Source organism: Myodes glareolus, chromosome 6, assembly GCF_982192425.1.
Source record: "Myodes glareolus chromosome 6, mMyoGla1.1, whole genome shotgun sequence".
Lineage (NCBI taxonomy): Eukaryota > Metazoa > Chordata > Mammalia > Rodentia > Cricetidae > Myodes > Myodes glareolus.
Genome location: NC_142031.1, coordinates 91,813,755 through 91,838,412, shown reverse-complemented (window position 1 = coordinate 91,838,412; position 24,658 = coordinate 91,813,755). Strand labels below are relative to the sequence as shown.

The 24,658-nt window shown below is 39.7% G+C and overlaps 1 protein-coding gene across 1 annotated transcript in view; it reads right to left on the bottom strand.

The window, feature by feature from the left end:
• Nucleotides 1-301: 301 nt before the first annotated feature.
• Heatr5b (HEAT repeat containing 5B) overlaps nucleotides 302-24,658 on the bottom strand; it is a 76,738-nt gene continuing 52,381 nt past the window's right edge. The window contains exons 27-36 of the mRNA XM_087907340.1: nucleotides 21,374-21,553; nucleotides 15,361-15,598; nucleotides 14,213-14,467; nucleotides 12,376-12,503; nucleotides 10,412-10,556; nucleotides 9,352-9,618; nucleotides 7,937-8,161; nucleotides 4,594-4,745; nucleotides 3,164-3,377; nucleotides 302-1,190 (exon numbers count right to left, since the gene is read on the bottom strand). Coding sequence (XP_087763466.1) covers nucleotides 886-1,190; nucleotides 3,164-3,377; nucleotides 4,594-4,745; nucleotides 7,937-8,161; nucleotides 9,352-9,618; nucleotides 10,412-10,556; nucleotides 12,376-12,503; nucleotides 14,213-14,467; nucleotides 15,361-15,598; nucleotides 21,374-21,553 — 2,109 coding nt within the window. The 3' untranslated portion in view covers nucleotides 302-885. The remainder of the gene's footprint in view (nucleotides 1,191-3,163; nucleotides 3,378-4,593; nucleotides 4,746-7,936; nucleotides 8,162-9,351; nucleotides 9,619-10,411; nucleotides 10,557-12,375; nucleotides 12,504-14,212; nucleotides 14,468-15,360; nucleotides 15,599-21,373; nucleotides 21,554-24,658) is intronic.

The following is a 24,658-nucleotide window of genomic DNA, read 5'->3' as shown; positions in this document are numbered from 1 at the left end:
CTGTAATTCTCTCTGTGCGCCCTCAGGCACTTAGTGTGCTGCCTTATCCACAGCAGGCCCCAATAAATATTTGATGAATGAAGCTAACGACCACAGTCAGAACCTGAGGCTCTGTGATTACAAAGCGCGGAGCAGGACAAATTTTAGCCATTAAAAATAAGCAGAGTGATATGCCATGTTCGAAACCTTTAGTCCATCTTTAGATGAGAATTTCAGTCCAGTTCACAACAGAGGTATACACAAAGCACAATTCAGACATTTAATGTGAAAGTTAAACGCCCATCAGAAAGACAAGGATATCTGATGAAATGGCTAGAAAATGTGATTTTATTCATACTATATTTGCCATAAAACAAAGATTTCTGTTTTTTGAGTTATGTCAAATTTTACAATCTGCTTGCTTTTCCATGAACTTCCTCTGACAAATGCTAAAGTCTGATTCATTTTATTTTCCCAGTAATAGCCAAAGGCTGCCCAACTACATGATGTAATTATGTTCTTAGCATTTCAATTTAAAAGACCATGGCTCGGTGTTTACAAAAATAAGTTAATTAGGGTCTAGGGCTATATGTCACAGTACAGTGCATGCTTAGAATGACCAAGGCTCTGGATCAAATCACTAGTAACAAAACCAAAAAACAAAACCCCAAAACATTAGCAACAAAAAAGTCAAGAAAAGAAAAATGTTATTAGGATAAAAATGGAAATACATTTACCACATGATCTTTAAAAGTCAGTAAGAGGTGCGAACACTATTTCATTTAATCAACCTCAAAGCATTATAATTCCAATATACAAATAAAACAGTCTATAGTCTGGAATGATACAGGGGTTGTCACTAACAACATAAAATATAAATTAAAAAAAAAAGAATGGAAGAACACACTAAAAGAAGCTTGTTTTTAGCTTAATTGTTGGTGCAGAATGTGTGGCAGGGGCTGGCTGCCTGGCAGCTGCTTTAGCTTTGCTGGCCTGGCTTGCTCGAACAGCAGTTTCTAGGCGCACTTTCAGTTCAGGAGCAGCCCCCATTACGGTCTTGAAAGCATGTGGGTACAGAGGTCCAATATGCATTAAGTTCTGGAGTGCAAACTCATGAAGATCTTTGGAGACAGAACTTGCTGAGGCAAAAGAATTTTCATCCAGTAGGTAAGAGATCAAAGTGGGCACCAAAAGAGCAAGTAACTGGACTCCTGTAACAAGAGGACAGCAAAGATTGGCCTGATTGGAGAAACGGAAGCTTGACATTGTTAACAGAAACAATATATTATAGAATATATAACAGGTAATGTAGGTTATTTGTGCAATTACAGTTTAATAGCTGGTCAGGCCCCATCCATGTCCCTGAGCTAAATGACTTTCTTTAAAAAAATAAAGGCATAAAACATGGGTACTACTAAAGTGCTATAATTTCCATTCTGAAATCAGATCAACTTGCAGTATTAATAATGAACATGGTTTTATTTGGATTACAGATGTTTTACAACACAGCAAGATAGAATATGCAATCAGATTTTTTTTTTACTTAAAATTTAAACCTAGATGATTTACAAAAGTAAAGGTGGGGTGGGGGCATAGCTCATGATAAGAGTGCTTGCTTATGGGGACCTTGGGGGAGAGCTGAAGGGGAAAGGAGAGGCAGGGAGGGGAGCAGAGAAAAATGTAGAGCTCAATAAAAACAGAAATAAAAGTGCTTGCTTAGCATGAGGGTTTGATCTCAATTCACAGGTGTAAAAGTGATAAAAATCACTTTAAATAACTAGGATTACATACACTAGGAGAGTACTAACAATGAATTAATGAATGAGTGATATAAATTTAATAACATCTTTTAGATTTTTAAAATTTTTATAAAGTCACATGATTCTAAGAGGGTAAACCTTTAGGTTTAAAATTATCATTTAACTTTTTTCACCTCTTTGGAAATGTGCTCTCTTTTAATGAAAAAGTTTCCCAGCAAATCGTAACGATAGTAGAGAATGTTGAAAAGCTGCTGTGTGACTGGAGATACAGCTCAGTGGTAGAGCTCTGTGCTCAGCATGAAGCCAGGGGCTCAGACGTCAGCAGGGATAAAACAAGTGTGGTGGCACATGCCTTTAGTCCCAGCACTCAGAGAAGCTCTGAGTTCAAGGCCAGCCTGATCTACAAAGTGAACTCCAGGACAACCAGAGCTACACACAAAAAAACCCTGTCTTAAAAAAACCAAAAATTAAAAAAAAAAGAAAAAAACAGAAAAAAAGAGAAAGAAACAGAAAAAAAATTGAAATTGAAAGGATTTTTTTTTGAAGAAACTGTTAATGCATAGGTTACTTGGGTAGAAAGTATGATGTAACTTTATTATATTTATTTTACTAACTATAAACTTTATCAATAGGACTTAACCTTATTCACTTTGTAATGCTAGCACTGGTCTTACTATCCCTCAGTATTTAAAATCTGACTTGACTTTTGATTCCTCAACAGATGCCCAAATTTAGAATTAAACTTAACATGAAGACAAAGATGAGATTACCTCCCCTGCCACCTCCTGCCCCATGCTCAGCATAGAACCCAGGGCTTAGACATCCAGGTGAGCCCTTGGCTACTGAACCACTCCCTGACTCATGGAAGAGAGTCTTGAAAATTGGGAGTCCCTTAATGTTCAATTATATGGTATTTATTGAAAATTTTAGCTTTTTCACAACAATTAAAAATCATATTTTAGTATGCCTCTATTAAGTATACAAAAGCTTATACTTTGTATATAAAGTATGTATTTCTGGTTAAATAAATACATGTTGCATTAATCATGAAGCAAAAAAAATTAAGTATCAAATCCTGAGGTATCTTATGATGGTTGGTACTTATATTTTCCTGGTTATAACATAAGGCTTATATAATTCATATTTTATTTTTAAAATTCGATTAAATATCTCTACTGTTCCTAGTTCTTAAAAACACACTCCTAGAAAACATAAAACAAAATCAGTGAGTTAAAATGCCCTCAGCAATTCATTGTGGCTTCTCACTCATAAAAACAAAATATAAATAACCAATACATTATGTTAGTAACATGAGCAGATAGATATTATGCATTGAGACCGTAATTACTTCTTGGAAAATGCACTTCTGCAAAACCTGTGTTTAACACTAAGATTCATAAATAATACAGAAAGAAAACACTTACTATTCTGTTCTTCTCCAAGAGCAACCAATGTTTCAAGAACTTTAATTCCTTCTTGAACAGCCAAAAGTTCTGTACTATTGGCTGGTCTGTTTTTTTCGACAGCCTTTAGCTTTTCAACTACTAGCGGAGCTAATGAATGGATGTAGGGAGTTGAAAGGGCGCGATTGGAATGCTGGAAGACCGAGAGGAGAAGCTGGTAGCATTTGGCTTGAACCTATATATAAGAGAGTGATTTTTCTCAATTAATGTATGTGGCAGATCTTATTTGGTTAACAATCACACTGTACCTTAACATGAATAGGAGAAAAATGGAACTTAATACTAACTAAATAAAACTGGAGATGAAAGAAATTCCTTATACATGAATTACCAAATCACCATGCTTACATAACAAATATTTCTACTGTATGAGAAAGCCAAAAAATGTGAAGTCTGATTTATTTTCAATTCTTCCTTTAATATATAATTGTCTCTGATTTTAATTTTAGTGGTCAGGAAAGTTAATGAAGGACTGACCTAAATAAAATAAAGCTACAAAAATACACTATTTAGATATACCAACCCCTTTTGATTATTTGAAAACAACTGTTTATATTAACATAATAACTGTTTTTTTTTTTAAGGCAAGTTCCAAACTTGTAGAGATAAGCTTGCCTCTGCCCCCTGAGTGTTAGGATGAAAAGCATGTATCACCATGCCTACTACAGTACTAATATTTTTTTTTAAGAAGGGATAGGTGGAAGGGGTGTTCATTAATCTGTGGGACAAAGAGTGAAATACACTTAATTCAGTGCTTTGTTAGAAAATGAACTACCAAATTTCTCTGGACACAGAAAAGCATGGAGGACATTTTAAGAATACAGATCTCTTAGCCATAAATCTGAAGACTTTAAGGAAGCTCAGGGTGGAGGCCAGAAGTAGTTTACTGATCTTTTCCTGGTGTGTGGCATGCTTGAGAAGCATTAACTTGGATTTTGACAAAATAAACTAATAAAAATGCTCATTAAAAGATGCAATAATATAAATTTATTCTTTAACATTCTTGGTATCATTGAAATAAATACTGAAAAACAAAACCCATGTAAAGTCCCTACCATTATGGCCAGGGTTAATAATATTTCAGACACTGGAGAATTTTGGCAAATGGAATTATCTACAAATGTCCCTTAGTGCTTAAATACACAGCTCCTTAACAATGTTTCAATTTAAAAGCCATACTACAGACTGATCAGATGGTTCCACAGGTAAAAATGCTTGTGACACACAAAGTACCTGTACACACACAAACATCAAACATTTACACACAATAATAAACAAGATTAAAAAGACAAAGCCATACTGCAAACATGTAAGTTTTCATTGCATGTGTCACATCATAGTGAGCTCATGTGAACATTCCTGATAAAGCAGACTGTTGAAGGGTAACTCACCCACGGGTCACATGAATTCAGAGCACTTTTAAACCTGCTCATGCAGCCATTCTGTAGGGACTGCACTCCTATTATTTCGCTGCTGGCAGACCACAGGAAGAGCGCAATGGCTGTAAGTGTGCTTACTTCATCAGGTGCAGGCATAGAATCATCTACGGGACAAAAGGAAGACAATGCAGGAAGACTTGGGAATTAAAGCCATGAACAACACTTTCTCATTGTTTACACAGAGTGTGCCTCAACCTAGAAAATACAGATCACCAAACTCTCACTGTGGAACTAAGACAGGAAAATACGTTTCAGGCACACTTTCATTTTCCATGTTAAAGTTTCACAGGAAGCAGACAAGGTGATTTCAAAGAATTTCTCTGCAGACTACTTGACTATGATAGAAGAATGCAGCACTAGAACCTGGAATTATGGCAGGCGTCACCTTGATGCAGTTACTAAAGTTGAGACTTGGCATGGTGCACATCTGCAATCCCAGCATGTGGGTGGGTGGGGCAGGATTAGTGGCACGAATTTGAGGGTAGCCTGAGCTACAGAGTGACAGTAAGCATAGCTTTGTCTCAAAAAATAAAAACCAAGAGATTCTTTTTCTTCTTATATTTATTTTTGTTTTTTGAGACAAGGTTTCTCTACATAGACTTGGCTGGCTGTCCTGGAACTCTCTATATGGCCCAGGCTGGCCTTGAACTCACAGAGATGCACCAGCCTCTGCCTCCTGAGTACTGGGATTAAAGGCATGCACCAACTCGTCTAGTCAAGAGATTCTTGATGTAGGACAAAGCAATACTAAACACTGTCTACCAAGACTGTCTGAGAAAGATGTACATTACTTAGGTGATATTCCTGCCCAAAAGGAATAAACTGAACACAAGCTAAACTGAGGGGAAAATTAGACAATTATAAATTAAGAAATATTCTGCAGAACAGATGTCCTGTAGTCTTCAAAAACACAAACATAAGTGGTGGTGCATACCTTTAATCCCAGCACTTGGACTAAATGGTGGGGAACGAGGGTGGGAGTAGAGACAGAAGGATCCCTAAATTCGAGAGCAGTCTGGTTTACAGGGCAAGTTCTAAGACAGCCAGAACTACACAGAGAAACCCTATCTTTAAAAACAACAAAACAAACAAACAAACAAACAAACAAACAAGCAAGAAGAAGAAGAAGAAGAAGAAGAAGAAGATCATAGAGATAAAGGTCATGTTAATGCCCTAGATTAAAAGAGGTCAGAGCAAAATGACAATAATACAAAGAAAATGTTATTGTTAGGACAACTTCTGAAATCTGCTAACAAACAAAAGTACTGCATTAATATTAAATTCCTAAATTTAGCAATTCTTTTGTGTGTATTTAAAGAATGGCTTTGTTATTAGGATATCTATGAAGTATTTAGGAGTAACAATCACAAGGATGTCAATATAATCTTAAATGATTCGGCGGAGTTACTAAGATGAGAAAAAACAATGGGTGTGAGCTTCCCAGAGGTCACAGAGCATGTGGGGCGATAGGGAGGACGAGGGCCTACCGCAGTCCACATCTGCTCTGCACTATCTTATTAAAGCTTAACTTTTATTTCAAAATCAAAGGTTCTAAAAATGAAAAAAGGTATTGCAGCATTTTTAAAGAGATTCATTGTTCCCTTGAGAACTTCCTTGTGTGGGTATAAATATATACACACAAAAATAAAGTAGAAGAGCTCAATTTTTAAAGTAAGAAACATGATTCCCAAGTTGGAAATTCCCTACGATACGACTAATCTTGTGTTAAACAGGGTCCTGCCTCCCTTGCTATACGAACACTGTACAAATATCCTCATGGCTTCTCCCTGTCACTTCATCCCTGACACAGGCCTGGAATTTGAGTGCCCAGTGATCTTATCTTCGTCTTCCATGGGTCGGGGTTATAGACATGAGCCTCCATGCCTGGTTGTGGAATGTTTAAAAAAAATAGTGTAGTGAATCTTTCCTTATTATTCTGTTTTTAGAGTCTTCATATTTTCTTAAAAAAAATAAAATGTAAGAGGAAAAAGTTAAACAAAGAAGAAAAGTGGGCAAAAACTGTAAATAAGTACTATAGTCTATAAGAACTAGTTCCAGGTTAGCTAGGACTATTACACAGAAAAACTCTGTCTTGAAAAAAACAAAAAAACAAAAAGTGAATAAGAAATTTTTATATATATATATATATCAATTCTAAAAAAGTTATTCAAGAAATAAAATGAGATTTTTTTACTTATATAAATTAAAATAGAAACAAATTTCATACATTGTTCATAGATACTATCTCACTCAATAAAACACATGTATATGCACAGATTTATATACATTATTAACTGATATGTATTAATGTATGAAATTATTTATTTCTATACACAGACATTATAGGATAAAATGTTTAAATATCAAGATTGTAGTTATATTTAGGGATATGTTGGAATAGTCCTAAGTATTTTACCTTCTATTTTATTACTTTTCTTTGGAGACAGGGTCTCACTCTATGGTCCTGGTTGGCCTTGAATGCACAGAGACCCACCTGCCCTGCCTCTGACATGGTAGTAGGCAAGCATGACCATGTCTGGCTCCTACTTTGTTATTTTTATTGAAAAAATATAGCCAGAAACAGTGGTATATTTCTGTAATCAAAAATATAGCCAGACATGGTGGTATATTGCTGCAATCAAAAATATAACCAGGGGCTGGGATGATGGCTCAGTAGGTAAGAACACTGACTGCTCTTCCCAGCACCCACATGGCAGCTCACAACTGTCTGTAACTCCAGTTCCAGGGGATCTGACACTCTCATATAGACCAACTTGCAGGCAAAACACCAACATACATGAAATAAAGATTAAAAAAAACCAGACATGGTGGTATATTTCTGTAATCAAAAGGAATCAAGAGGCTAAGGCAGAATGATCATGAGTTTGAGTTAGCTTAGAAGACCCTGCTTCAAGAACAAAATAACAATAACAAAGAGGAGGAGGAAAGAGTGGGGAGAGAGAGTGGGAGAGAAAGAGAGAGAAAATTCCAAGGGGGACAAAAGAAAAGGGAAAAAAAAGCAGTAAACATACATATATCAATACATGTCCATTCTGGGTATACGCTCTCTCTTTTTTTTAACCCACCAACACACATATAAGGACGAAGAAAAGCACTTCTTAGAGCCCACAATGCAGGAAGAAGCATTCACACTTTAGATGTGAAGGTGGGATAAAACTCCTGTCTTGGGGTTGACTCAGTGTTACACAGCAGTCTCCTGACAAGGGTCTTCAAGCAATAATCTATTAAGGAACACCATCTAGAAATTAAAACCTGCAAGCCTCTGACAGCCTACCTGGCTGTGAATACTCCAGGATGCAGGCGAGCGTGCTCCGGATCAGAGCTGTCCACTGTTTCTGAGTTTCCTCGGTTTTGGCCATCGAAAGTGTCACAATGCTTTTTATCCCCTGCAGAGCTGCGCTGACTGGAGGAGGAACCTGATTGTCTGCAGACTTTATTGCTGTGTCTTTCAATATTCTTGCAATTAAGAACAGAATTGTGGGCAGAATTGTCATACAGCCTGAAATAAAAGCAAATCAGGTTATTTTGTAATGCCTTCAGTTCCCATGATAGCTGTTTCCAACACACACACACACACACACACACACACACACACACACACACACACACACAATTATTTTTAAACAATTTGTTGTGTTTTCCTCTCCCTAAGATAAGGTCTTATTATTTTGCACAAGCTGGTCCCACACTTCTAGGTTCAGGTAATCCTCCTGCCTCAACATCACCATGCCTGGACTGACTGTGATTTATTAGTATTTCTTTTCTTGATTTTATTCAAAATTTACTATATTACTACCATTACAAATCAGTTTGAAAAATAAGAAAGTGCCATACTGTTTTTAAACAGAGTGGTATTTTCTTTTTTGTTCCAAATGAATCTTGTTTTTATTGTTTCCAATGTGAGGTATTTAATCCTGCCCTTCATAACGGGCATGAGAATGGAGGACAGAAAAACTAGAACACTAAATACTTTGAGTAGCCTGGTGAGTCTTAAAGTAATTCTGAGATAAGTCAGGGAAACGACTGGGCAAGCAAATGTGGACTGGAAGTATCCTAAAGTAGTAGCAGGCCCTGCCCTCCAGTGCAGCACCTATGGAGACCATGACGCAGAAATCACTGTTCCACACCTGTCAGGTCGGAGTCAGAGAGGTCTGCTTGGGCTGAAAGGCGCCACATGCCTTCTGGTACTACTACTTTTACTGCCAAACTGAAAGTCTAGTCCATAAGACAGTTTTCAGTGTCAACAGTTAACTCTTCAGTGTCCTTGAGGGTGACTGTCGCTCTCTTCAGACATGCTCTGATTTCCCAGGGGCACTCACAAATGGAGTTGTCATTCCTCCCATTGACTTCACTGAAGTCTATGCACTGACTTCGAGTCTTCCCTCAGTCTTCGAGTTTTGATTTGTTTTGTTGTGTTGGGGATCAAAGTCAAGATGGGGACCTTGCATATACTGTCTAGCTGTCCAGCACTGAGCTACAGCCTGGTCCTCTCTCTGACAGACTTCTGACAAGGCTACCTTAGGTTGCTAGTTTAGAAACTCTAGTCTTTCCTAGGCTCTTACAGGTAAAGTAACCTTTTAAAAACTTCACATTTAGCATCTGAGATTTAAGAAGAAAAGAAAACTAAATTAAGATGCAGAGAAAGCTCATCTTTGCCTATGGTTGGATAGTACACTCCAAATACCGTACCGGCCGGTGAGCAAAGGGACGGCAGCTCAGACAGAATGGCCACCGTGGCTGCCACCAGACGAGCACTTTCTTCTGACAGGCGAGTTTTGGGGGCGATGTGACTTGGGGAGTCCGACATCTTGGCACTCAGGTGTGGCATATGACGTACTAAGATGGACATCAGCAGCTCCATGGTTGAAAACACAAGGGACTTCCCAGGAACGAGGCCACCGCTGTCACCTCCTTCTCCTAGAGCAGGACAGGACTCTTTTTCCATATCCTCTTCATCTTAGGAAAGATAAAGTTGATGAAATTTCCAGAAAAAAATAGACATAAAGTAATAAATACATTTAAGTTATTTCTAAAAGGTTTCTAAGTAAATGTGTAAATGGTGCCATGTCCTTCTTGGTACAATGTCCTGAGTAGATAAACCCTCCCTGAAGGCCATGGGTAGTCCATTTCACCCGGAAAATCAATACTAGGCTTTTTGTTAGTTTTGTATTTCATAACAGGAATAACAAACATGCTAGGTTGAACCGAAATATAAAATTGACACATTTGAATGGAAGAAGTCCAGAATTAGTAATTTCTTTTTTTTAATTTTAATTTTAATTTTTTGGGACAGGTCTCTAGGTCACGCTGATCTTGAATTTGTTATAAGGTGGAGAACAAACCTAGAACTTTGTGATCTTCTTTCTACCTCCCCAATGCTGGGATCATAGGCATGCCCCATCATGCCTGGCACCCTAGCATTATAAAATTAAGAGTACAGGGCTGCAGAGAAGGCTCAGTGCTTAAGAACAGTGGCTGCTCTTCCAGAGAACCTGGGCTTGATTCCTGACACCCAGGGTGACAGCTCACAACCATCTGTAACTCCAGCTCTAGGGACCAGGTGACAGTTCACAACCATCTGTAACTCCAGTTCTAGGGATCCAGCACCCTTCTGTTCTCCGTGGGCCCCAGGCATGATGCACTACACAGACACATACGCAGACACAACACCCGTACATATGAACAAACCACCCACGTTTTAGGGAATAAAGAAGGTTTGCTATAAGTCAGTGCAGTTTCCAGTGCTTACTTAGGGTGCTCCTCTTCTCCTGTAAATAATCTTGGGCAGCCCTGACAATCTGCTGCACAACCCCAGTGACCAGCAGCTGGATGGAGGGTGGGTTCCAGGTCAGCAGCAGGCGGTGCAGGACACTGAGCAACTCAACACCAATCAGCTATTATAAATAAATACAAACGTGTTTAGTTTATTTAGATTTCAAAGGCTAGATATATATTATTAAAATCTGAGAAAATAGACATGCAAAAGTAATTTTATGACTAAAATGTAATATATAGGACTGTATAACAAAAGAAAATATAAAAATAAAATTCAGAGGTCACACATTACCCTAGAGGATTTTCAAGCAACAAACGGCTAGTATTTAAATATTTAAAAGTTTGACACTGGAATAAAACACCTGCGCTATTGCTATTGCTGGAGTTCAGTGTCACAGAAGTTCATAATTGCCCACCTAAGAGGAGTTACTGGTGTGTTCTCCTTACCTCAGGAACAGTTGGAGCTTAAGCCTCTACAATATCCCACATCTAATTGATACAATAAGCTTGCCTCAAATTAAAACATAGAGGAGAGAACTGAATTCAGTCAAAACTTTTCTCCCTTCTTCTCTCAAGATACAGACTGTCTACAGTTCAGCGTGCTGCTGAACTGGTAAATGCTTGCTCAGCAAGCAGGAGGCTCTGGATCCAATCCCCAGAAGAGCAAAAAAAAAAAAAAAAATCCAAGGCTGTTTCATCTTTCCTCATGTTTCCTTCTGTTATCCTAGAAGACTTCCAGGAATTGGTGAGGACCTGTGCCTCTCCAGTCAGGCCACCCTCCTCAGGGTAACTGAATGTTCGAGACTTTCTTACTTAGTGTCCCCAAAGGCCTCCTCTGTCCTCTGATACAGGTCTGCATCTTCCTGTCACACTCTTCCCATCCACACTGTCCTCCTGAAAGGCCTTTCTTGCCCTCAATAGCTGCTGCCGTCTGCTCTACTCCTATCTCACTAATGGTCCCCACTTCCAGTCTAGTTCCCTCTTTCCAACTGCAATGCTGCTTATCCCATGTTCCCAATACAGGCCTCTTAGCAGCTGGACTCGAGTTCTCTGGAGCACTAGGCTTTGGAAAACTGGGTAGAGAGCCTCACAACTGATCTCCGTGCTTCCCTTCTCACATCTCAGAAACTGACCGCCACAAGGCTGCCTGTGAAATCCTTCCACAGCTATCTGTCTGTCTGTCTGCCTATCTATCTATGCAACTGCTTTTTCATTGAGTTACATTATTTGCCTCTCATGACCCTTTCAAACAAAAGTAAACGCTCTTCTATTTAAACATTTTAATCATTTCCTTTGCATGTCATAAAGAAATCTTCACAATCTGGCCTTTACAGCATCTCCCAGCTCCATCCGATGCCCTCTGCCTGTTTTATGTCAGCCAGAGTAAATAACTACAGTACCCTTGAACTTGTACTGTTTCTCAGAGGCAGCCCCTCTCTAAGATCTGCTGCAGTAACTTTCTCCCGATAAGTTGTCCTTCGCTCTGCAGCACACTGTTGGCGCGCCCACCTCCTTCCTCATTATTCCCATAGCTGTGAGGTTAAGAAGGCATTGATAGCATCTAACTATAGCATAGCTCCATGTAGCCATCCAACGGACAAAACCCTTTTCTTTTTTCTTTTTCTTTCTTTCTTTCTTTATTATTTTCTTTGTTTTTTCAAGATAGGGTTTCTCTGTATAGCTTTGGTGCCTGGCCTGGAACTAGCTCTTGTAGACCAGTCTGGCCGCAAACTCACAGAGATCCGCCTGCCTCTGCCTCCTGAGTGCTGGGATTAAAGGCGTGCGCCACCACCGCCTGGCAACAAAACCCTTTACACTGGCATTAGTTACACAATCTTGTTAGTAATATACAATGTTTATTTCCAATGTGAGAAATTTATTCCAAAGTATAAGATTACTACAAAGCACACAATTATCCATGATAGAAACACACTGTACCTGATCCTCTGCAATGTGGATTCGTGCATAAGGAGAACCCAGTAAGGTGTGTAAGGCCTGCAGGCATGCTGTGACGTGTTCAATGGGCTCCTCAGGCCGAGGGGAACAAAGAAACTGTATACTCACACCTGGAACGCACAAAGTAAAAACATAGGTTTTTTTTAACACAAAACACTTGAGTTACTTTGATACTATACTGCTCTTCATTTTTGCCAGATTACTACATATTTATTAATATCAAAGAATTAAAATGTTTTCTAGGCTAAGCAGACAAAGACAACCAAAGGTTGTATCCTGCATTTGGTTTAATATTCAAATTAGGTATGCACAGTTTGTAAGTAGCTGATTATGAAGATACTCACATTTCAAGTTCTAGAATTAATAAAGTGTAGTGCATTAAGAATAAATAAGTATCCATCCAAAGAGAATAGGTTCCCAAAAAGTCAGTACACAGATACCTTGCTCAGCCTAGATATAGTGGGAAGGGCCTTGGATCTTCCCCAAAGCAATGTGTCTTACCCTCTCTGAGGAGTAGATGGGGGATGGAAGTGGGGAAGATGGAGGGAATAGGAAGAGGGGAGGGAATGGGAACAGGGATTGGTATGTAAAATGGAAAAAAAAGACAGTTTGTTTTCTTTTTTAAAAAATAAAACAAAATATAAAAAAGAATAAGTATTTCACTACTTTTATTTTTTAAAACTTTATTTAACTTTATTTCATGCGCATTGGTATAATGATGTCAGATTCTCTTGAACTGGAGCTACAGACAGCTGCAAGCTGCCATGTGGGTGCTGGGAAGTGAACCCAGGTCCTCTGGAGGAGCAGTCAGTGCTCTTAACCACTGAGCCATCTCACCAGCCCTTAACTACTTTTATTAAAGAGTTGCCCAACAATTTTGTATACATGAATTTTTAAAGATTGAATTCTGTGTATCTGTGTGTGGGTTTATGTATGTGAGTGCACACACCTGCAGAGCCCACAGAATGAGGTCCAACCAAATGAAGCTGGAGTTACAGCATTTGGGGGGCCACCTGATGTAGGTGCTGGGGATGAGCTCAGGCCCCGTGAGGACAGTAAGTACTGTTAACCACTGGGCCATCTCTTCAGGCCATGTACAAGGGTTTTTTTTTTTTTTTGAGTTTTTTTGTTTTTGTTTTGCTTTTTGGTTTTTCGAGACAGGGTTTCTCTGTAGCTTTGGAGCCTGTCCTGGAACTAGCTCTTGTAGACTAGGCTGGCCTCGAACTCACAGAGATCCACCTGCCTCTGCCCGCCCCCATGTGCTGGGATTAAAGGCATGCACCACCAATGCCCGGCCCCACATACAAGGTTTTTAAATGTCAGGCCACACACAAGACTTGTCAAAACAAGTGCTCAATGTGTGCAAGGCTATGGTTTTGTAAGTTCCAACAAATTCCATAATTACACCTTACTAGTTGTCTTCCTTTCCTTGTCCAGAAAAGATGAGACCACCAAAGCTCCTTCAGAGTATATACATACTTAAATAACAAAAGAACACTCACAAATTAAAAATTGTTTAAACAGTTTTTTCTTCATTAGATAATCTGTTAAATTCCAGCATAAAGAAAGTGTGTTGAATAAAAACCCCAGTTTTTTTTTTCCTTGAAATTCAATATTCTGTGACTGGACACTAGGGCTAAACTTTTAGAGTAGTTTTAAATTAATTTTCAGATTAAAATTCAGTTAACTTCTAAGTGGAGCTGAAAATGTCCTTTTATTTCTTTCTCTGAGTTGTCCTACGAAAACTCCCATAGTGTTACAGAGAAAACTACAAATGCTCTCGAATAGCAGTCCTGCAAGGCATCATGGGGACACCCACCTAGGATCAGGTGCATTCTGTCTTGGTTAACTTCTGGCAAGGGTTTAGCAGAAGCCATTGCTCCTGGCACCTGGTTTACTCCGACAGCTGGAGAGCGTTTTTGTGTACCAGACACTGCTGCCGCTTCTGTGGACTCTGGACACGTAAACCCTGTGCTGTTCAGCCAAAGCGCCACCGCATGGAGAATCGGGGCCCAGGAGTTCCGGTAGTGAAGTCTCGCAGTATCGATGGTTTCGGGAGTGTAAAATGCTCCACCTGTGAAGCAATCAAATCAAGTAAAAACATTATTTTCAAAAGTGTGCTCTGGCAACAAGCTCCTCCCCAACCAAAGGCTCCCCCACAGCTAAGCCGGGGGCCTGTCCCTCCTGATGCCCACCTTTGAGCCTCTCCTCTCTGCTACCAGGGACACCATGCATCCTTATACCGTTCTTCCTTTGCTGTCTGTCTTCACCATAACAGAGACCCTCTCAGTCTGTTTTCCACCCTTCACTTCCTCCCACCTCCCATTTCCACTGCAACACTGAGCTTCTACTCCCTCCTGGCTGTCACAGTGCCTGAAGGGAGGAAAACAAAAGGGACTCAGTCATTGTCATCAAAATATCTGAGAGAAAGAATGAGTTGTTGTTCTAAAATTTACTTATTTATTACGCATACAACGTATGCCTGCAGCCAGAAGAGGGCTCCAGATCTCATTATAGATGGTTGCAAGTCATCACGTGGTTGCTGGGAATTGAACTCAGGACCTCTGAGCCATCAAGCCAGCTTGGAAGAATGAGGTTTTGAGGAGGAATTCTTAGGAACACAGCTCATGGCTCAAGTAGGATTGTCATGAAGCTAGGGCATCAGACTGCACAGCAGTGCACTTCATAGTGGTGTGGTCCCTAGCTCTCCAGAGTGCCCTATTCGTGCAGCTGTCACTACAATGGCACAGGAGGTTTTGCTTCAGCTAACACGTTCCCTGGTTATAGCCTGAATTCACAAAGTCGGTATGAAGGACATGCTCTAAATGAAACAATGCCAAGTTCAAGTTCACAGAATCAGATTTGGAGACGTTATTATGTTGTTGTTGGTACTAGCCTCTGCCAAGTCCATTTTGTTTAATATTAGTTTGAACTCCCTAAGAGCAAAATACTGCATCTAATACTTACCATCTGGGGGAAGCTGACTAGAAAATTCAGCTGGTAAAGTCAAAAGTGCGTAGTCTTTCAGTGCTGCCAGCCACAGGCGGCTTAGCGTGGGCAGTTCCGGCTGCACCAGGGTTATCAAACTATCTGGCGGTAGTTCATCTATGGTACCATAGTCGTCATCATCATCATCGGGATTTTTAATTGTTTTCTTTGGTTTTGATTCTGCTTCTTTTTTAATATTCATTGCAACCACATATACCTAAGAAGACATTCATGAGTTGAAAATAAGGCATCAGATAAAAACTGGGTTTCTTAAATTGTTATAATTATGCAGTTAAATGATCAAGGGGAATTCGGTGTGGATATTAGAAAGTATATAACTTTATGAATTCTTGATGAGCACTAGCGAGCAACTCTATGTCCTGTTTTAGAAGCATTTTTAATTGATCTGATTTCTGACTATTCCTCGCACACGATATCCCTTAAGTAGGCGTCTCTGAGTTATTCTGGCATGCTTGCTCCATTTTACAAAGCCTCCTTTTTCCCAGCACAGAGCATAACTTCCTGTCTACTGCCTCTTTCCCAGGCTTACTACAGAATAAAACAGCCTTCAAAGAAATGGACTGAGAAGGGAGGTGGCCAGGGAAAGGATATCCATAAATATCCCCCAATCTGCCTCCTACACAGGCCTTAAATGATACTTAGCAATCTTGTAATTACAACAGATCTAAGAATATGATGTACTTGTCACATGTATTATCTGTGCCCTTTGTAGTTTGTGGACGTTTTAAAAAGGCATAAAGTACCAACTCTCCTAGGGCATGTTCGGGGTACTTCCTTGTTGAGTTTATTTTTGTCCTCATGTTCAGGCTCTGGGGAACTGATAACACCTAGCTGGGAAACGGGGGGAAGGAATAAAGAGAAACAAGTACACTACACAGAAGCCCTGAAAACTTCCACTCCACAGCACTGCTCCCGTGCATCTGCTGTGGAAGCTCCTGGCCTGTGCACGCCAAGCTCCTGGTGGGCAAGGTTTCCCTTACACACTCACACAGTGAGAAGACAGCGGGAGCACACAGGGCAACTAACAAATTTCTAGACTAGACACATGGCTGCCTGCGTTATAAACACCACATTCATGTTTCCCAGAGGTGGGTTTTTTGGCCTTTTTTTTCTTCTGTTTCTAACAAAAACAAAACTTTGTTTTGTTATTCTAGATGGCCTGCAACTTGCTGTGTAGACCAGGCTGGCCTCAAACTCAGAGATCAACCTGCTCTTGTCTTCTATACATTGGGGTGTACCACACACACACACACACACATTTCCCAATCATTTTAAGATTTTCCTCCACCTCAACTTTGATATTATACTGACATTTTAAGAAAGTGTCCAATAAACACTATAAATATAACCAAAAAATTCATTTGAATCCTTAGTTGGTACCTTGCTTTGTTATTGTGCTAGAAACTAAGGTAACAAAGACAAAAATATCTACTTTTTATTTCTATGATAAGGGAATGATAAAATGCTGAGAAAGATTTTTTTAAAAGAATTTTAAAGTTTATTTCTAGGCTGGGTGTATGTCTGTAATCTTGGGAAGCTGAGGGGAAAATGGATCTGAGGTCAGTTAGGTAACGTAACAAGGCACTGTCTTAAACAGTAAACAACAATAAACGTAGAGAAAGAAAGGTAAACTTAGAAGTCCCAAACTTTGTACACGTGGCACCTCCCCTGCCATAGTGCACCCAGTGTCTGGCACCGACTGAGCACATGTGGCTTCTGAAGTGAATTCCCAGACCTTTGAGGGAGCACTGTGGGGGCGGAGCATAACCACTGTGGGGGCGGAGCACTGTGGGGGCGGAGCAGAACCACAGAGTACAGCAAAGGCGGCAGAGTATTCAAGGACAAACTTTCACTCTCCACTCTACAGCACTGCAGGACACAGCCACTGCCTGCAGGAGGATCAGGGAGAACAAGAGCAGGGAAGCAGTAAACTGTGGCTCTTGCCTGAGCGCAGGAGACAAGGTAGAAATACCTGGAGCTTTACTTGGTAAAGACATAAAGACACAAGAAAGGAGAGTCATTCATTGCAGGGATTTTTATGTCAGACATACATATTTGTCCACAACTTTCATTTTAATAAATGTGTCCTAAGAGGTTGGGGAAGTAAAAAACTGCTGAAGACAGAAAATCGTATGAGTGTGAGGCAACCTGGTCTACATAAGATGAGTGAGCTCCAGGCTAGCCAGGGATACATAGCGAGATACTACCGCAAATCAAACAAACAATTAGAACATACGAGCCTGAGATGCCTCATAATTCCAATTCTCATTTTCATGCTCTGTCTTTGTAAGCCATAATTTTGCTGTACAAAGACCTTTCTATTAAGTTGTATCAGTTAATATGCAATTTTCTCAATCTTCATAATCATACCCTAATGGCTGCATTGCATAGACCATAATATGTCCATGAATTTCCCTACAGTTGAACTAATTTCATGTTCTCTTCTGATTGTTTAGCCCAGGCAATCACAGACCATAAAGACATTCAGCAAAGGATCTTTACCCCTTGGTGTTACAAATAACGTGGTAAGCAAACCTATCTGTGGACTTATTTCTTGTCTTCTCAGAGAAAAGGAACATAAAAGGAATTCTAGGGTCAGTGATAACAAATGTTCTGGCTCTCAAGAGAAGTGTGGAGAGCTTTGTGGTGGTTGTACACTTGTAGAAGCATGAGCTATGGGGTCAAGTAAGACAGGTTCTGAAGGTGGCTGGTGATTGGAATAATTGCTACTCACAGCGTTAGTGGAAGTAATCTCAATGGAAGGAATAACTAGGGAAGTGAAGATACTGGAATTCTTTCAAAAGACTTCAGGGGATGAGGAATAGGGGAGGGGCAGAAAGAAAGAATACAGGCAAAGGACACAGCATGAAGATGTGAGGGTCGGGGAGGGGGAATTACTGATAGCGTGGACTTCTGAGGTCTCTCCACACAGATGCTGACTGTGAAATATTCTTGTCCTCTGAGTTTCCAGCTCCGAGCCTACTGTCTAGCTCACGCGCCCTGCACTGCTTCAGAATTCTATATTTCTATGGTAGCACTCCTCACGCTCTGTTCCATCTTCTTGTTTTGAGTTTGCCTTGCTAAGTAAATACAGTACATCTCTCTTGTTCTTTACTATCCTGCTTCAGAGCTGATATTACATAATATGTTATGGGATAAATCAGAGTGGAGATAAGAAAAATATTAGTCCCAGATTAAAACAAAATTTTAATAATTTTAAAACTAGTTATAGCATATATGTTCATTATGGACAAAATAGCAAGTACTGCACATAGTCCTACACTGGCATCTAATTTAATTTACACTACAATTCTATGAGAGCCATTTCCTAATTTTAATGTTAAAAAGCAAATGGATCTAGAGAGATGGCTCTAAAATTAAGAACACTTGCTACTTGTGCAGAGCAACAGGCATGCACATGGCATACATACATATATGCATGCAAAAAACATTTATATGCATAAAAAATTAAAAAGAAAATATTAGTATGAAAAGATTTTAAGATTTATTTATTCATGTATTTCAAGTATATGAGTGTTCTATCTTCATGCACATCAGAAGAAGGAATCTGATCCCATTAAAGATGGTTATGAGCCACCATAAGGTTGCTGAGAATTGAACTCAGAACCCCTAGAAGAGCAGTCAATGCTTTTAACCTCTGAGACATTTCGCCAGCCCCTCCCCAAACAAGTTTTGAATAGGAGGTATCACTCAATGACACACAGTTTACATAAACCTAAAGACTTGGAGGAGTTGGAAAACAAATTCTCTGAATGAAAAAACAGAAGTAAAAGTAGGCCTTGAGTAGAGAGACAAGAACAATGTGCCGTTTGAGAAAGTGGAGGGGAAATGAGTGGTAAAAGAGTCCCCAGACGGCAGGGAACACTAAGCCCGAGGTACAAATTGTGAAAGCATAATACAAATTACCCCCAAATCAGAAAGAATTCCAAATAAATGAGTGTTATTAATTTCGTTATGTGACATTCTGATTCGGTGCCAGGCACAATGCTTTGAACTGCTATACAGAATGACTTATGAAAGGTATTATTCCCACATTTTAATGATGAAACTGAGGCTGAGAGCCAACTGTCACTTGAGGAAGTCACACAGATGGTAAATCTTGAGATAGGACGTGTTCCAGGGCCTCTGACTCAGTATCTAATGTTCTTCACACTGCACACTGGCAGCTGTCCCGGCAGGTCCACCAAGCACAGCATGCAAATGTGCAGAGGACCTGCTGCTGCCATAAAAGGACCGTAGTAATTATCGCAACGTACAATGGCATGCACTTGAGACCGAAGGACTAATTTTGTGGGGTTTATTTTTTAAAAATAAAGTCCACTAACTAGTATCTTTTCTTACTTTATTTTCAACATAAATTTTAACAGAAAACATAAAGTCAGATTTGCATTAATTTCAAAGAGACTAAAACTTTATAAATAAAAGCAATCATCTTACTAAAATAAGCGAAAACCGTTATTTTACTAAAGTGCTATCAGAGTAAGAAGTACAGGATTCCAAGATAACTTGATCTATAGCCTAAAAATTGGAAAAACATAATTTTTATGGTATTGCATTAAACTCTACATTTTCTTCCTATGAAGGAATAAATCCATGTCTGTCCGTCTCCAATCCTGGCATCCTTTATCTACATTGACTACAGGGGTCACCTCCCTCCATAGCCCAGCATCCTTTATCTACTGAGTACCACACACTCTGAGGCAGCACTGATGCTCAGCTGCTGTACCACAGACACAGGGAGCACAGGTTGAGGGGCAGGAGAGATGCTCACAAGTTAAAACCACCTGCCGCTCTTGCAGAGGACCTGAGTTTGGTTCTCAGCACCACTTGGTGCTTCACAACCACCCATAACTTCAGTTTGAGAGGATCCCCTTTTTGGCCTCTATCATGTAGTGGCACACACATGGTACATATACATTTCATACATGTAGGCAAAACACACATATACATAAAGTAAAAAATCTTTAAAATGAACTGAGTTGGAAGAGAAAGAAATCAGTTACTACAAACACTGGAGGGCAGGTAGTGATAATTCAAAAGCAACTGGAAAATTTAGAAAAGAAAATTTAAAATAATGCAATTTTATAAAGAAGTGCCCACATACACGTGTGTGGACATCTCTCTCTCTCTCTCTCTCTCTCTCTCTCTCTCTCACACACACACACACACACACACACACAGTAGCTGTGGAAATGAAATAGGTTTAAAAACAACTACTTTTTTAAAAAAAAAAACTAAGCTGGGCCATGGTGGTGTACGCTTTTAATCCCAGCACTCAGGAGGCAGAGACAGGTGGCTTTCTGTGAGTTGGCTAGCCTGGTCTACAGAGCAAGTTCCAGGATTCAAAACTACACAGAGAAACCCTGTCTTGAAAAACCAAAAACCAAAACCAAACAAACAAAAAAACAAATCTCTTAAAATTAATTAAATAAAAGAATCTTAGCATAAAATATTTTCTATTATTTATATTTTTGTGCTTCCCCTATAATAAATAAACCTTTCATTTTTTGTTTTTTTGAGACAAGGTTTTTCTGTAGCTTTGGAGCCTGTCCTAGAACTAGCTCTTTTAGACCAGGCTGGCCTCGAACTCACAGAGATCCGCCTGCCCCTGCCTCCCAAGTGCTGGGATTAAAGGTGTGCGCCACCACCACCTGGCTAAATAACCCTTTCTTAAGACAAAGGATTTTGCTTTGTATTTTTCAGACAGAGTTTCATTTTGTGCCTTTGATTGTCTTAAAACTTGCTATGAAGCCCAAGCATGGCAATCTCCTGCCTCACCTGCCAGAATTACAGGTGTGTGCCGCCACAAATAATAAGACTGAGCTTCACAAAAGACTCATCCACAGACTCTAAGAAAGCTTTCCATGCCAAGGGCCAGTTTTAATGCCCAGAAGATTCTCCAGTGAGCATCGGGGATAGAGGATGGTGAGGTGTAAGAGGCTATGTTTACCTCTGCCCATGCCTTGAGGACGGCCAGCTTCTCCATGGTGGTGGCACTCTCTCGGTACAGTTGGCTGGAAGATCCCTTTCCCGCCTGAACTTTGTCCAGAGACGAAACGAGCAGGTTATGGACCCGACGGAGATCATTGAGATCGCTGACAACGCCACTTCCGATCCACGTGCTGCACACCTGGCCAAGGGACGTTTACAGTTATTGTGCATGGAGAGTACTCTGCAGGAGAGGGAAGTGGGCTTCATCATATCCATGGACATGAAAATAGCACTGAGTCTGTTTGTCTGAGACAGGGTTTTGCCATACACTACAGGCTGGCCTTGAATTCATCTCCCAAATGCAAGAATTAAAAGTTTGTACCACCATGCCCAGATTCTATGTTTTCACTATTTAACAAAAAATTTAAAATAAGTGGTTTTCTACCCAAAGTAGTTCAGTCTTGAAAACTTCTTCAATAAAATATTTATCATTAGCAAATTATCAAGCTAGCTATTGTGAAAGACTTTTTAAAAAGGGGAAAAGAAAACCACAGAGTTTATGACTGCAATTTACACGTGACGATCTTAGAAGTCAGGACAGTTTGTGTGTAAAGACACAGGGATTCTAAATGGGGAAGAAATGAAGATCAGGAACGCTGAGGTCAGAAAGGACAAAGTCTAAATACCCTATGTGCTAAAATCAGGTGATGGCTACGAATTTCCAAGAATCCTGAGTCATGAGTTGACAAGCATCTTTGGCTTTAGGTTTATGCTTTTGGAGAACCATATACAGGACAAGGAACAGCACGCACGTTCAGTTACCTGTCTAATACAACACTGCATAAGACAGAAATTACATGGATGGAACTGGGAATAAAATGAGGTACTCAAGAGGAACGTGGAGACAAAAATTACAGGATGTGGGCACCATTTATTTAGGGCCTAAGACAGTGAGGAGCAAAAAGAGTGAAGAATCAAACTGTTCGATTTTGTCAAAGCTCCTAGCTTAGAAGAACCGTTGGAAAGTGACAGCATTGATGGGAGCACTAACAATGTTAGAGGCACGAATAAAGAACTAAGAAAGTTCAGTGGACAGCCGTCAGCATGATCTGGGTTCCAGACATTTTCACATGTGAGTTCTAAGAGCCACTAAGAGACTTGTGGACAGACATTCAGCGGAGAGTGGCAACTCTGCTCTAGATTCCAGAGCAAGCAGAGGGTAACTATGCAAGATTAGAAACTTCTCCACAAAGGCCATAACTAAAGTAAGATTACAAGGCAGATTTGTTCAGGGAGAGAATATTTTTTCATCTGTTGCTTTTTCTTTTTTCTGAGACAGGGTTTCTCTGTGTAGCCCTGGCTGTCCTGGAACTCACTCTGTAGGCCAGGCTGGCCTTGAATTCACAGATATCTGCTTGCCTCTGCCTCCCTGAGTGCTGGGATTAAAGATGTGTACCACTACCACCTGGCTTGGAAGAGAATATCTTAAAAGCCTTACATCCAAACAACAGGGAAAGTTGGTATACTTAAAAAGCAAGTGGAACAACAGAAATAAATTGAAACCCAGGAAAATAAAGAAACCAATCACATGAGGACAGAGGTCAAGACAAGGATGTCATCCGGGAAGAGGCCTAGACAGGGCCACCTTTGTCAGCTATGATCACAACCCACGACTTCTGGGTGAAAGAGACAAAGGCGCAGGAACCTCATTAGGGAGCACGTGTGGGAAGGATTGGGACGGCACCACACCGTGGACATTTCTAATAGGGGATTCATTAGGTACCACTTTCACAGATGAATCAATACTAAAACCTCACCTGGCTTCATTTTCCTGTCAAGTAGATCACAAAAAAAAAAAAAAAAAACAAAAAACACTCTGGCATTCTGGAGTATTCAGGTTTCAACACGGACTTGTGTTCCTTTATTTAAATCCTTAAAAACTGTGACTAAATATTCACATCGATAAGTTTATTCACTTAAAATCTTATTTTCAGTGGTGGCACTCGTCTTTAGTCCCAGCACTTGGGAGGCAGAGGTGGGCAGATCTGTGAGTTAGGAAGCCAAAAAACAAAACAAAACAAAACACAAAACAACAACAAAACACAAAAATGTATTTTCAAAAACTGAACTTAAGTTTAATAAAAGAACACTTAAAAAACAGATCTTTATTAAGGACATGCTTCTGACAAAATAAGTTGTCAACCAAAATAATTCTGCAAATAGAAAGTTAAAAGTTATATGCAATACAAGTGTCAAAAGGAAGAAAGGAGTTGATTTATAAAGAAATAAAACATACTGGAGAGATACAATATTTTTTCTGAAATTTTGTTGAAATGTAACTAAAAGTCAGGCAAATCTGTGAAAATCAGAAATTTGGTGCTAAGCGTTCCTTGCAAAAACCCTAAGTACCTTCTACTTGAAAGAGTCTGGGGCAGCTGTTCTCAACCTGTGAGTCACAATCCTTTTGCCAGACCTATATCTCCAGAAATATTTACATTATAATTCATAACAACAGCAAAGTTACAGTTATGAAGTAGCAATGAAAATACTTTATGTTGGGGTCAGCACAACCTGAGTAGCTGTATTAGAGGGACACAAAATTAGCAAGGTTGAGAACCACTGCTGTAGAGTTAGGAGAGATGGCTCAGTGGTTAAGGGAGTTCTTGCTGCTCTTACAGAGGACCAGAGTGTGGTTCCCAGCACCCATGGCAGGAAGTTCACGACTATCCTTAACAACACATTCATGTGATCTGATACTCTCTTTTAGCAACTGTAGGCACCCATGCATGTGCGAGCATACACACACGAAAATAAAAAAGAAATAAATGAGTTTTTTAAAAAAGTTTATACCTAGAAATTGTAAGTAATGCTTTATGGATTTGTTTATAAAGAAAATGTAATGATGATTCAACAAAACCATAATCAGAGAAAAGACCTTGGCCTCACACCAAGCAAGTGAATATCCATTTATACATTTTAGGCTCAAGTGAAATATTTAAGGGTGTATTGCTCATGCCTCTGCTCCTGTTTTAACTGACTGTTTTGCTGGCTTACGCAAACCCCAAAGTGTTCTACACATGAGGCTTTTTCCTGCCTGTCTAAAGATCACCCTGGTTTAAAGCTTTTAAGGTAAATTAATCTTACCAACAAACCAGAACCTTCTAAGCAATTCCTTCCTTTCTATACTCACCACCCCACCAGTTTACACCTAGCTGCTCTTCCATTACTACAGGTCTTGGTATCTTATGTTTATTTTAGTTCCCCTTATGATAGTCATAGGTCCATTCACTTGGAGACAATAAAC